This window comes from Plectropomus leopardus, chromosome 10, assembly GCF_008729295.1.
Source record: "Plectropomus leopardus isolate mb chromosome 10, YSFRI_Pleo_2.0, whole genome shotgun sequence".
Taxonomy (NCBI): domain Eukaryota; kingdom Metazoa; phylum Chordata; class Actinopteri; order Perciformes; family Serranidae; genus Plectropomus; species Plectropomus leopardus.
Genome location: NC_056472.1, coordinates 14,466,490 through 14,481,113, shown reverse-complemented (window position 1 = coordinate 14,481,113; position 14,624 = coordinate 14,466,490). Strand labels below are relative to the sequence as shown.

The 14,624-nt window shown below is 39.9% G+C and overlaps 1 protein-coding gene across 1 annotated transcript in view; it reads left to right on the top strand.

Annotated features, from left to right (window-relative positions):
• The window catches only part of bard1 (BRCA1 associated RING domain 1), a 28,764-nt gene extending 14,921 nt beyond the window's left edge, over positions 1-13,843 (top strand). Inside the window, exons 7-11 of the mRNA XM_042494865.1 lie at positions 708-834; positions 961-1,093; positions 3,121-3,213; positions 10,635-10,732; positions 13,384-13,843. Of these exons, the coding sequence (XP_042350799.1) occupies positions 708-834; positions 961-1,093; positions 3,121-3,213; positions 10,635-10,732; positions 13,384-13,731 (799 nt within the window). The 3' untranslated portion in view covers positions 13,732-13,843. The remainder of the gene's footprint in view (positions 1-707; positions 835-960; positions 1,094-3,120; positions 3,214-10,634; positions 10,733-13,383) is intronic.
• Positions 13,844-14,624: the final 781 nt, after the last annotated feature.

The following is a 14,624-nucleotide window of genomic DNA, read 5'->3' as shown; positions in this document are numbered from 1 at the left end:
AGTGCCCCAGGTTACTGGACAGAGTTTTTGTACAAAAAAAATCCAACTGAAAATAAATTGCAGCATATCCCTCTTCATCTAACACTTTTCACTTTCCCAAAAGAGAAAAAAGTACAACAGATCTCTATATGCTCAAATTAATTATTTACCTATTATACTGTGTATGTACTGCTGCCTGCCCCACATTGCACACAGTGCAAGAAGAGACAGAAGAACTGGTTACGATCATTATGCTGAGCAGCGTGATTGGCAATTAATTTCAATTCATATTATTTAAAAATATTTCTAGCCTTTGCCTGCTGGTCTTAATAAGTAACCTAATTCACAGTTATTTGCTTTTTAGAAATAAAGTTGCTAAGGGGGTCCGAAAAGTCACAGAATCTATAGTGAGAAAGTTCCCCACTTGTACCGTGCATGTAAAGATGAGTGGCACAGAGTCAGCTAGACTGAGCGGCGACTCAGTGGTCACAGTTGATCAAGTTGAATATAGATTCTGTTCACTGGCCAATAGATTGTTGCATCACTCTGTTTTGTTTCTTTTTGTTATTTTTTTGGCAGTATGCTGTCATGTGTTTCTTATCAGTTTTATGTCTAACTGTCCCCTTTGGTCACCAGATGGGCTTCACTGCCACAAATGCACAAATACACATGTGTATGCTTCCTGTGGGACACTGACACAATATCTTTCTGAATTTTCCTCTTCACAGTAATCTGTATGGAAAGCGGCCTGTAGATTACGCAGTGAGTGTGGAGATGCAGGAGATTTTCCAGGAAGCCTCAGAAGGAACCCAATATGCTAACACATCTCTGAGCCCGTCAGCCAGTCTCTCTAAGGTACGTCTACATGAAGATTTTATTTTATTTTTTTCTCATCTCTAGAAATTGTTAACCCCAGAGTGCTAACATTTTTGCATCATAGGCCTAGACATTTCTAAACCTTGTCTTTATGTTCTTTCTTAGTTGAGCGACTGTGTGAGGAGGGATGAAACGGTGGTGTTTCTGGCCAGCAAGCTGTCACAGCCAGAGCAGCTTCAAGTTGCCAAACTGGGAGAGCTACTGGGAGGGAGTATGGCTGACACCTTCTCTGGCTCAGGTAGTGTTTGTGTGCTGCAGAAACACCTCCTCGGGGGGCTTAAACTTCCTTAATGTTCCAGGCGAAGCCTCTTAGAATACCGATCGCATATGATTGCTTTTTAATGCTGTTGTTTGAGACACATGGGCTCTCAGCAACAGTGCAAATTAACAGCAGCTACCAGCCAACTACTGGTATATTGGGACCATGGCTGGTAGGTTCACTGCCAAACACTCTGATAGGTAATCAACCATCATTTGGATACTTTGTTCAACTGAAAGATGTATTAGATGGGTAAATTACAGGCTCAAGCACCCAGGGGATCTGTAGCCATGAGGTAGTCTCTTTCCCTGGTCATGCTGTTTGTTATATACAGTACTTTCTACCACCATAGAGATGGGATTTTTATCTGAGTGATCCTTTTCCTACAGAGCCAAGCCTTACAGGCTTTACTGCCTTAGACAGACCCCTTTGTATTGTACAAGCCAACAGTAGGTGCTTGAGCATTATCACTCATGACGGTTCAACAGTAACTAACAAGTGCTTTAAGAGCTGTATACATCATTGTGATACAGCAGTTCCATCACTGTTGCATAGTAATGGCTGGAAGAACACCAGAGAGCAAAAGTAATTGAAATCATTCCTCATAAAATGTTTGGAGGTACTGTCAGGGTGATGAATAAGCACTAATGAAAAGCAGAAGTGTTTCTCACAAGTCTCCCGCCTCTGACTGGAGGGGTGAAAGTTTGTGCTTTCAGAAAATGTTTTTTACATTTTCAACTCAAGGCTACAAATCCACGCAAATCCACGGTCAATGAGCAATGTAAGAAGGTTTTGCCCCGGAGATATAATTATGCTCATTTTGTACTTGTCAACTATGCTCACTTGTTGAATGAAATGGCAATAAGCTTCTATTTAAATTTTAATTAACCTCTAATTATCATCTAAAGCATTTGAATGAAATAAGCTGTTGCTTGGCCTTTGTTGTGTTGCCATGTACTGTTCGACAGATTTTCAGTATGCTTACCTGTTCAGCCAGGCAAAGTAAGCAAAATATTAACTGAGTGGGAAATGCACTATATTTGGGGCATAAAAAGGAATCAGAACCCTAAGTATGAGTCTTTTTCTGCAGTTGGGTTGGTTATCCTATTACAAAACTGTCAAAATGAGTGACAGAGCATTCAAATGTGTTTAGTTTTGTCTGACTTTATGCACAACAGTTGGACTGAACACATACAGTATGGCTAAATTTAATGTCTTGCTATGTATATCAACCCAAAATTTTGCACTTTGGTTTCTGAGTAAATACCTTCAAAACTACATTTCCATCATCCTCAGCTTTACAGCATGCTGACACAACTAATACAGTGACACTGTATACAGCAAGAACTCTCTTTTTCCACATGAGCTGTGCAGCAGTGTCTCTCATTGAAGGATTTAAATGCTCAAGTACATCAGACAATGTATTTGATTAAAAAGATAAATATATTACAACTTGATATTAGACACCCTTGCCTTGCTATATCACCCTGAATGTGTCTTCATGCAGTTAAAGCTCCTTTACACTTAAACAAAGTGTCTGGCTATGAGCCTTTGCTTATGGTGTAGTCTCCACAGACGGTGTCCTCTCCAGCCCATAGCTCTTGCTAGTATCACCAGGGAAGTCATCTAACTGCAGACATGTCAGGGAACAAGTTAGGATGTGCTCTAATGTTTTTCTCTCGAGCTAGAGAAGTCTGTTCACGGCTCATTTAACTTGGGAGTGAAATCAAAGCAGTGTCTACAATGCAGCATCTGAAATGTGAAATTAAGGCTTAATACGCTTTTGACCATGTTATAACTTTATTACTTTGTAGCACTTGGGCTATCTAAATCTGTGCTGATAACATGCGTATAAACACTGTGTAGCAGGACAGTCTGCCACTCGGTCTTGAGTCGCTGAGAGTCACAGAAGGACAGCAGCAGGCAGCATGTGTTTGTGTATGTGGAGCACAACTCATTTGTACCTTTTCAATTTGGCTGCTGTGTGTGTTTGTGTCTTCCTCCAGTGAGCCATGTCGTGGTGCCAGAAGGACACATGCCCACCACCAACTCCACCCTCCTGGGTCTTCTTGCTGGCTGCTGGGTTGTCAGATTCAGCTGTGAGTATAGAGTGAGCCGTCAGCTGGAGTAGTTCTCTGCGGAGGCTATTTTGGGATGTCATGTTAAACAATGTTGCTGTTGGAGCCTGAGTAACTTCCTACTGTACTGACACCAAAGCAGATTTTTTTCCCAAAATATCCTGAATGTTAAATGTAGCCTATGCTTGGCCAGGCTTTCTGTTTTAAAATTGAATGGAAAAGTTAACCTTAAATTATGGGTTCTGTTATTATATGCTGTGCCGACCTTTACATCAATCAAAACACAAGTGAAGTGTGTATGATCACACAGTGATGGCTTTCGTTAAAGCAGCAGCTGCAGCTGCAAACATGGCCTTATGTTTTCTAAAAAGTAAAGAAAATCCCTGCACTTCATGTCATGTAAATCCAAGTATTGTTCAGTTAAATTGTTTTACTTTAGACCCACAACTCAAATATTTACCTCATTATCTCTAAGACTTAAAGGCTTCTAATGGAGAGATTAGAGTTCGCTCTGACAATGAATGACAATGAATGACAATTATGTTTGGATGAGTATTGCACTGAGCTCCTTTCATTCCTGACAGTCATTAATTCAGTTTAGATGGCTTGAAGATTATTTTTCCATCACTGCAGCCGAGGATAACATGACATGAGTCAGACATCATAACTGTGGATGGAAATGTTGCTCACCCTAACTTTTTCTTTAGCTTTTCTTCACAGTCAGAAACTGTTATTGGTGTTTGAAATGCTTTGGTTATTTATTATTATTTGTTGTTAATTTATTTTTTTACATGCAATCTAGGCTACTTTACAAGCCTACTTATTTATTGCCTTAAATGAATAGTTTGATATTTCAGAAGAGTGTATTTACCTTCTTGTAGAGAGTTATGCTGGGTATACACTGCATGACAGTCAATCGGATTTTTGCCCTGATGCCTCTTCCTGACAATTGTCAGCAAAGCTCTGATTTTTTTGAAGGTTCTAAAGATCATCTTTCCAGATTGTTCTTTGCATTTCCATATCTGAGTGGAAGTTCATCCTGGCTGCACCGATTTTAAATCACAAATATCAAACATGTTCAATAATTATGATTTGATATCTTGAAAGCCCAAGGATTGCTGATGGACAGGCAGGTCTCAGACAGTTTTAATGCAGTTTCAGATTAGGTTCAACTCAGACTTATGTATGTAGTTATGTATATTTCCAGCTCGCCCTGTAACACGTACAGTCCATGTTCACACCGCCCCAATGACCTTATTCATATTTTTTTCACTTTTATTTGTGAATTTTCTGTAGGAAGTTGTGCAAAAACAATAAGCTAGTTATTTCTGCCTTTCGTCTGCCGTGTTTGTTTACTTTAAAGTCACGTTTGATTGTTTCCAGTTTTGAGAGTCAGGACTTTAGATGTTTGTGAATGGAATCTGTTAGTGTGAGGCGTGCTGTTTTGGCTAAATTGTAGCTTTCCACATAGTATGGAATTGAAACTGTTAAATTTATCATAACGTGTTGTCATGTGTGGGGTCTCTTATATTTTCAACATTTGTTACGATTTAAAAAATCTTTTTGTCCGACCAAGGCTTTAGTGAAGAAGATCGATGCCACTCTCATGTCTGTTCATTACAGAGCTACTGCCAGCAGCTGGGTAGCATAGCTTAGCATGAGGACTGGAAATGGGGACACAGCTAGCCTGTCACTGTCCCAAAATAGTTAATTAGATTGATAGATTAATTACTACTCATGAACACGGTACATCTTACTTGTTTAGTCCAAACAAAAAATAAACTAAAAAGGGACTGTTTATCAGTTTATGTGGGGTTACGTGGTGGATTTAGCTGCTCTCAGGTAGGAAATAGTCTGGCACATAATTTTAGATTTAAATTGTTGATGCTACATTTGATTGGCTTGTAATTCAGAATGTCACCCCCTTTTGGAAACACATTCATAATAAGATTGGACAACCCAGCTAACTGAACAACTCAATAACCAGTTTACATTGGCAGCAGCTTTACAATTGATGTACATTGATGAGTTTTTGCAAGGTCATGTTTTTATTCAGTTAACTGAGTCAGTCAAGGTTGCTGTAACCATAAAAAGAGTATTTCCATCTGCATCTGAAGTTATGTTTGCTGCAGTAAGGTGACTTGGCATAGTATACAGTAGGACAAATGAAAAACCTAGGAGGTAAATATTGGACTCTTGGAACCACAGTGCAGAACAAATGGATTGTGCTGCACAAGCAGTTTAGAGTAATTTTATGGGTTTTGTGCTCTTCTCTGAATCCCAGAGAACATTCGACCTGCCATCTTTGTCTCAGGAGCGCCTATGTTGGGGTTGTGTTGGGTAATATGCAGTATATGACTTTGGCATGCAAACTTTTCTGGAAAGATTAGGTTATTTTTATTATTTGGGTTCTGTATCTATTTGCTGCTGTCTTTATTGTAAAATCCTATTGAGACTCCAGTATTAATTACTCCTTACTACTTTAAGACATGTATATTCAATTTTGTATTTCCTCTCCTCTGCAACCTTTCAGGTGAAATCGGGCTCTGTGTTTGGAATACAAACTAAACGCAATACTTTTTTTATTTCCTGCAACACATGAAATGTCCTGGGTAACATTAGGAACATTTTGCAGCGAGCAATTTTGAGATAAATTGTTTGTGCCTTCTGCTGTGCGCACACCTGTGCACACACACCTGATTACATATCTGACAGCCAAAAAGAGCGGGTCGGTGACTGGGGGAAGGCGTCTCAGAATCAATGCGCCTCAAGGCTTCAATATTGCCAGCGATGAAAAGATGGCTAACTCTCTTTTCCTGTGTGATTTATACCAAGATGAATACTTAGCAGAAATTTAGGTATTCCCAGCCAGTCTCCCTGGCATCCTTGAACCAAGTCAACAAGCAGATATTCAGAGGAAGTCAGCTTTATGGGAAGTAAAAAGAGACTTGCTGTCAAAGAGTTTTCTGGCACCTTGGCGTGCCCTTGACTGGTGTATCCGTCAGTAGCATCTCTTCAGTGTGTGCGTGCATGTGTTTGTGTGTAGAGTGAAACAGTGCGCCGTTTGTCTCTTTCTCTGCCAGTAAGCCATTTCAAGTTTGAATGTGTGTGTTTAGGCGTGTGGCTGTGTCACTGTATAAGATTTTTGTGTGTTTGGGACCATATTCAGCCCCTCCCCATCTCTTTTCTCCATGCAGGCTGAGCACTTGACACAGCTTGTCTCCCCCATGACAATCACTGTGGCATCTTATCTGTCTCTGTCCTTGTTTTTGTGTGTGTGCAGCTGAGTCTCACCGTCACCTGCTTTTGTGTGCTGTCGCTGTCATCTGGGCCAAACTCAGGCTCACCTCTTTATTGGTTTTCTGTGTCATTGCAACACATTTTCTTTCTAAAAAGGAGCTTTAGTGTTATATTTGAAACCTATCATAAAAAATCAACTTCGTCCTGCATATCAGGGCTCTAAGGTTTTGTCATATTTGCTAAAAATGTCACTCTATTCACACTGCTCTAAATGAGACAGAATTTCTTTTTAAACAAAATCATACTCTCATGCGTATGCTATTGCCTTGTAGTGCTTTTAATATCATTGCCACAAGTGAATAAAAAAAAAAAAACAATCAGAGCCGAGGAGTATCTAACACAGCTGTCAATCCCTGCTCATGAACTGTAGTTGAACTATCAAACTAGGCAGCACTGCTCAAACATGAATCAAGATTCTTTTACTGCATTGTGTATTTCTCACCTCAAATGTTTTCAGAAACACATTTTAGTATACTGTTTAGCTGTACAATGAGAAAGTTTGTGACCTAGCTGCCATGTTGAAAATAGCTGAAACAAAGCACTGCCCACCAGCTTGAGCAAAATGTTCTCATTTTACATCTAAACAGTACACCAAAATATTTTTCTGGAAACATTTGACTTAAGAAATGGAGTCCAATTGCGGAGGTTGACTTAAGAAATAGAGTCTTGGTTAGGAATCAAATGACAAGCAAAACACTGTATGAGACTAGTGTTCATCTCTGTAAAGAAGAGACTCATGAGTACCCACAGAACCCATTTTCATTCAGATCTTGAGGTTAGAGGTCAAGAGGTCCCTGTAAAAGTGTCCATGCAGTTATTCCATCGCCTAAATTTAGCCTAATTTTGGAGCAGTATTCATCCCTCTTCCTGAGAAACTAGTATGACATGGTTGATACCAGGATATCTAGATTCTTTAGGTCTTCAAGTTTCATATGATACCTGTATCATCACTAGCTTTTAAACTCAGCCTGGTACAGCCTCTGAAAGACGGGAATGTCGGCCAGCCATTAACGCCATTAACAAAAAATAATGCATTATATACAGACCTTAATAACATTGTGATTAACTCGTTATCGCTGACAGATGTAGTAGAAAGACAGTTTGTGGCTTTAGCAGGGAGCTAATTAGTACTAATACTATGCTGTAGTTATCCGGTTTCTATACAGAAACCAAAAGCTTTTGCTTGCCATCTGTATACTGCGCTATAGCTGCAGAGGTGTGTTGTATTGATTGACGGTTTTTACATTTGCATCCTTTCATGTGTTAAATAAAACACATTGAGTAACTAAGTCGGTTTCAGAGGTGTTGGCAGGCATGCTTTCTCCACTTTAGACAGAGCTGGGCAAACTGTTTCCCCCTTCCTCGAGTCTTAATGGTAAACAAGTCCGGACTGCAGTTCCACACTTAATGCGGACATGAAGTGCAATTATTGATCGTCTCATCTAACGCTCGGAAAGAAAGCAAAAAAGTGCGTAACCTAAAATGTTGAACTGTGCCTTTACATGTATTTTTTCTTCCTCTGCTCTCTTTATTTCCCAATTTGTGATGGCTAATTTCCCTGCACTTTAGTTCTTGTCACTGCTACTCCCATCATTGGCCCAGGGAGGATGTGTGCACCCATGTGCTTCCTCCCAATACACACACGTTTTAGCTGCTGCTTCTCTGCTGCCAGTGAGAGGCTTCACTCGAACACCTGCCCCATTAGACACACAGCCCTGCCGGAGGCAATGCTACTAGGGATTGAACTGGGATTCAACGGTCGGTCGGTGTTTTGCCATTATGCCACCTGTGCACACTTGAATACAGTGGTTGGTTTTTAGGACGCTGACAATCAATAAAGAATGAACTATTTTACGCCGTCTTGATCCTGACGCATAAGTATAGACCTTCGGAATTTTGTATCAGTCAAACCGCACTGCTCCAGTTTGTCTCGTGGTTAATCGAGGAAGTGGGCTCATCTGGCCATTCATTCATTCACTGACTCAGGAAGGAAGGAGTTTGAGACGTTTCTGCATTCAGTCTTTGTGAAAGTAATTAGCAAATGTGCTGATGGCTCTTCAGTACTGAGCGCCATCGTCCGGAGCGATTAACCCCGGTATCTCCCCCCTTCTCTGCCCAAATCTCTGTCAGGGTCCCTGTGAATGAAAGCTGTAATTAAGAGGGATGAAGAAATGTAATTATACTCCACCCAAAGTTATGGAGACTTTGAGCGTATAGGGTACAGTATGTGTTATGTGCTGTTTCATGGTAGTATTGTGACATGGTGTACACAGACACACACGCGCACACACACACACACACACACACACACACACACACACACACACACACACACACACACACACACACACACACACACACACACACACACCCTCATCTGTTCATGTCACCATATCTTACAGCTGGGAACAACTATATGGAACACCAAACTGCAGCTAATGGTAAAATAAATAACAATGTTTGAGGGTGTGCCAAAATGTAGATACTTTAGCCATGTTTTCACCAAACATTTTGGATATAGTAATCTTAGAACCATACATAATCTGTATGGACTTGTACCTAAAATGAAGATCTGTTCTGTGTTTCCTCAGCAGACTGTACTGGCAATGTAGGTGAGGCTGGTATCAGATAGCAATAGCCGCGTTACTGAACCTACAAGTTCTCACCAACAATGCAAAGAAATGTCTGCACCTTGTTGATCATTTGTGGAATGGTGTTGTGGGACATTTTAGAACAAAAAAAGAACAAGTTTGAGTGTTTGGAGTATGAGTATAGTGCTGCTGGAGTGCAGAGGAAAGGCGCTTTGCCATTTTTTTCCCAAGCGAAGACATAAAATATTCAATGTTCACATAAACTGGTTGAAATAAAAAAAAAAACTTGAAGCGCTTGAAAATCCAATCATCACTAAAGCATATGTCATGTAAGAGAGACAATAAAAACAAATGGAATGGTCCAAATTGTTATATTGACATTTAAGGTGTTTTGATTGATTCACTTGTCAACCCATGCATTTAATAATATGCAGTATACAATATAAAAGTTTATGGTAGCTGCTGGCAATAGCCTTTAAATGGTACAGTGAATTGAGTAATATTTTCCCCAGTCTATAGCTGCGAACCGTTAACTAGTTAAGATGAAAAGGCAGCAAAACATTATTTCACAGTTAATGTTAACTAATGTGGCAAAACATTGTGTAGGAACAGTGGTTACTTTAAAAAACAAGCCACAACTTAACCATGGGCGTTCCCTGTTGATCAATAAACGGACTTCCATGTTTTAATGTCAGATCAGTGTGCTAGGTAACTCAACGAGGGTTAATGAAAAAACTTAGAAGGAGGGAATAGTTATATCGGTACAATCTTAAACTTTTAACAATGAAATTGTAAAAATAACCATTCAAATGTGTACCTAACTGAGGTAAACTGACTGCTCAGTGGAAATTAGGCTTTTGCAGATGTGTAGTAGGTCTGTGGAAATGTTTGCATTTCACAGTTGGCAGTGTTGTTTCACATCCTTTATAGCAAACTGCAGTATTTTTAACCAAATCTAGTTTCAGTGTGTTCAGTTGTGTAACTTTTAAATTGTGTTTTTTTTAATATACCCAAACATATGATATTCAGTAATAGAATGCTTACGGGAGCAGCAGCACTGTGATCTGTCATGTTCAGAGGCATTTTTTATCTGTGACAGTGAGGGGTCATTAAAATGTGTGACTTTTTTCTCTCCGTATCTGCCTATACTTTTTTTTACGAAACTTTTCTGTCTTTCAAGATGCTTCATGTAAGGATTTAGAACAAAAGATTCTTTTCGAACTCAAAAAAATGCTGGGATGCAGGCTGTCACACAGTTCTAATTTGACTCTGTAAAAGCTCAAGAGACGGAGAGAAAGAGATGATGCTCGAATTCTGCTTAAGCTTGAGATACTTAAAACGAGGGTTGCATCATTAACTCCATCATGCTGTGGGCATCTTTCTCTGTCAACAACTGCAGCTCTGCCAATACTTGAAATCTTCCAACTCGCGATAAAACAGACATGAGCTTTGTCATCCTCCCTTCGCAATTGCCTTGTCACACTCTTTCAAGTCAACATAATTAGCTGTTACTTTAATTTTTTTTCTCTCTCTCTCTCCCTTTGATGCCAGGGGTGGAGGCATGTCTGCAGGCAGGCAAGTGGATACCCGAAACTGAACACGAAGCGGGAGAAGGCCCCCAGCGCAGTCGCGTCAACAGATGCAGCTTGGTAAATGAGAGGCATACAAACAAACACATGAAATAGATGAGTATAGATTGTCTGGACCCTCTGTCCTTGGGGAAAATCTGCTATTCCAGACAGTGATGCATTGTTATTGTAGCATAGACAGCCATTAAAAGTACTCCCTTGGACCTTTTTCATGTTTTGTTTTAAAACTTGGTGTAATTTGGCTTTTCGGACATTAGTTGAGAGAAACAAAATACTTACAATGTTTCAATAAATTCATTATATACACAATTTGCTGAAATATAAAACACAAAATAACTGATAGCATGAGTATTCACTCCTTCACACATACAGTACATCTCTGATCATGCAGCCAGCTGTTTTAGATAGATGTATTCACAAAGACAGAAAGAAAAGTACCTTTCTGGTTTTAGACGATGTGTAAGGCTATATTTAGTTTTATCCAAACTGCATTCACCATAACAACATCCCCAATTCCAAAAGGATGCTTACACTACGGAGTAATTGACGTTAGTGAGGGTTAGCTTCAGAGTTAGCTCTGGGTTTTCAGTACTATGAAGCTGGTTTACTTTTGATTGACATAAATCACAGTGGTAACTAATGCTGAATAGCTAACCTGCTCTGCTCTAAATCTATTTTTATTCTGGAAAATGTATTTTATCCTGCACTGATAGCTGATATTGTGGCTGAATTTCCATTCTGATTCCATCACTGCAGCTTAGAAAAATACAAAAGATCTGTGGTATGATCTTTTACATTTTTTTTTGTCTTTTATAGAAAAATACCCCACACTATCGCCTCTGGCAATTATAAATGCAACATTTTGGGCAGATAGACCTCATCAGTCATTAACTACTTATCCATTCTTTACTTCGATAGCAGAAACAGTCTCCCATCAGTTTGTATTTTTATGTGACATATTCAGAACAGTTTCTTCATCATCCAACTAAAACAAATAATACTTAATTCATAACAATACCTGCATGAATTTAAGCCATTGCCCTCTTTTCATCTGGAAATTATTCCTAGTGTCTCTACATCTTCTTATTCTGTTGTAAGAATATTGGCTATCATTTACATTCTACTCCAATAAGTGTTTGCTGTCCCTAAGTTCTTTCAGGTAATTAGTTTCTCTGTTTCATCTCATAGCATATGAAGTACTTCATGATTCTGATGATTTCGCTCATAATTAAAAACCCCGCCTCCTTCACATTAACACGCTCATGACTGGATACGAAAGCCCAGATCTGACTGAGCGAGTTGATAACGTGCTTCATGTTGGCAGTTATCCAGACGGCCAGTGTTAGGATATCTCCAGATAACGAAAAGATATCTTGGTTATGTTGGACTTGCTTCATAGTGCAGGCCCCTGGTGTTATCAGGATGATGTTGTGGGAATGCTTCTTTGCAGCAGGGCCTGTGAGGTTGGGGAGTAAAATGCAGCAAAATACTAGCAAAAGGCTGGAGGAAAACTGCAGTCTATAAGAGAACTGTGATTTGGGAGAGGATTTATTTTCCAGAAAGACAGCAACTCCAAACAAAGCCACACAGAAATGACTTCAAAAAAACATTAATGTCCTGCAATAGCCGAGTCAGAGTCATGACCTAAGTCTAAACGAGAATTTGTGGCAGGACTTGAACATCGCAGCTCCCTCACCAAACTCTGGTGTCAAACTTGACAGAGCGTTTGCTGTTTTACAATAAAGAATGGGCACACACTGCATTGTGTAGATGGCAAAGCGGATACAGACCTATTAACACAAACACAAGCTCCTTAACACCAAAGGTGGTGAATACCTGCACTGTCAATAATTTTGTTTTAAATGTACCTCGTTTAGATAGATTACAGTTGATTGTAATGTGACATTCATGTCTTTTTCTTTTGATTATTGTCAAAAATTCCACTTCTATTCATTGTGGAGTAAGTAATGAAAAAGTCAGAGGTTGAATACTCCTTACATGCGCTGTTTGTATACACTAAATTGTGAGCAAATACTTCTTTTTCTCCAGAAATATACCAGCACTTTGTGAGGCTTAACAAGCAGATTAATACAGGGTTTGTTAATTCACACTAAGATGTCCCGATTGTATGTTTCTTCTGTTTGCTTCCCTCTTGTGCAGAATAAAATGTCCATTTTAGAACAACACAGTCTCATCAATCATCATAAAATAAGGACACTCGCGCATGCAAGCCAAAGTGAAATCCAACCAAAGTGTAGTCAAAGAACGTTCTTACTCGAAACTCATGAGGGAGCCAGTTTACACCACAAAACAGTTGGGTTCATTGATGCTGTGAATAGAACAGTCTCCAGCGGCCTAATTCACGGCTGCTTTAAACAGCAGTGCTAAGTGGTTCAGAGTTGCCTGGAGAATGGCGCTGATAAAATATCTCTTGGCTCTGCCGCAAAGAAGTAAATACAAAGCATCCACACAGACACTTGGTAATTTGAGCGCCTAGATTTAAAAGAAATGAATCAGCATTTAACTTCATCATGAACAAAACAGGAGACTTTGATTCTTTTGCCACTGTTCACAAGGATTGAGGTTTTTTCTGGTGCTGGCTGAAGTGACTAACTTGTTTTAATGAAAGAATATGATACTGTGTTTTGATTTTATTAAAGGTTCTCACTAATGCTTGACATGTTTTGTTTCTGATAATTTATCTTTTGCAGCTCCCACCGCTCTTCGATGGCTGTTTCTTCTTCCTGCTTGGCTCCTTCAAGGCGCCTTCCAGAGACGAGCTCACCAAGCTGCTCCGGAAAGGAGGGGGTCAATTTCTGAGCAGGCAGCCTAAGCCGGACAGCGATGTAACACAAACCTTGAGTGCCGCTGCCTACCACGCACAGCCAGGCTCCGACCAGGCCCTCTGCACCCAGTACATCATCTATGACCCTCAGGAACCTCACAGGCCGGCAGTGGTGAGGCGAGGTAAGGTGTGGTCAGCACCCTCCACCTGGCTCATTGACTGTATCACAGCATTCCGCCTCCTCCCCGTGCCGGATCCTCAAACATCGATCTAAACATTTTTTCACAAAATCAAAATCTATTCGTTGAGTATGGTCATCTTGGAGTTTTTTTTTAAAATACACAATAATTAAGTTTACATGAATCACAAACAATAATGTAGCAATACGTCACTCTTAAAGTCTAAAATTAAAGTGGTAATCTGCACACTTTGTTGTTTGTTTATTTTTTTTAGAGCTTAGAAGGATAATGTCTCCTACATGCTGGCTGCTTAGGTTGTTCCACCTGGTTAGACGTGCCTAGAAATCCTTCACGGGGAGGAATCCCTATTAGATGGCCTGAACCACCTTAATCGACTAAGCAAAGAAGCAGCAACCTCACTCCACCTTCTTTCATCCAGCCACATCGTGAAGCCACATTAATTTTAATTGCTTGTAGTCTTGATCTGATTCTTTTGGTCATTACCCAAAGCTGTTAGCCACAGGTGAAGGTTGCAAAATAGTTTAACTGGTTAATTACTCCCTGTTCACCATGAAACTCCAGCCCGTTCTCATTGTCATGGCATCCAATAGCGCCACTTTAGTGCCACTGTCTGTGTGTTATCGATGCCGAAGGCAGCCTTCAACTTCTTTATCAAACGTAACAGCCCATCAAGTAACTACGATGTAAACCCATCTGCGGCAACAGTTGTAGCTGTGAGCAACTGAAATAGTACAAAGAGCGAGAAAGTCTGCATAGGGCAGGCAGGAGGGGAGGTGGATATGTCAAACAAAACCAGCCTTACAGCCAGGACACCACAGTTCGTGTCAAGTGTGAAACCAAAAGTCACTACTTTTTTAACATTTATCGTCAATATGCATATGGTCACCGAAAACTGATACCACAATTTTTTATGTCACGCAACATACTTATTTTAACCCAAAGAATAATATCTTTTTATTAACATACT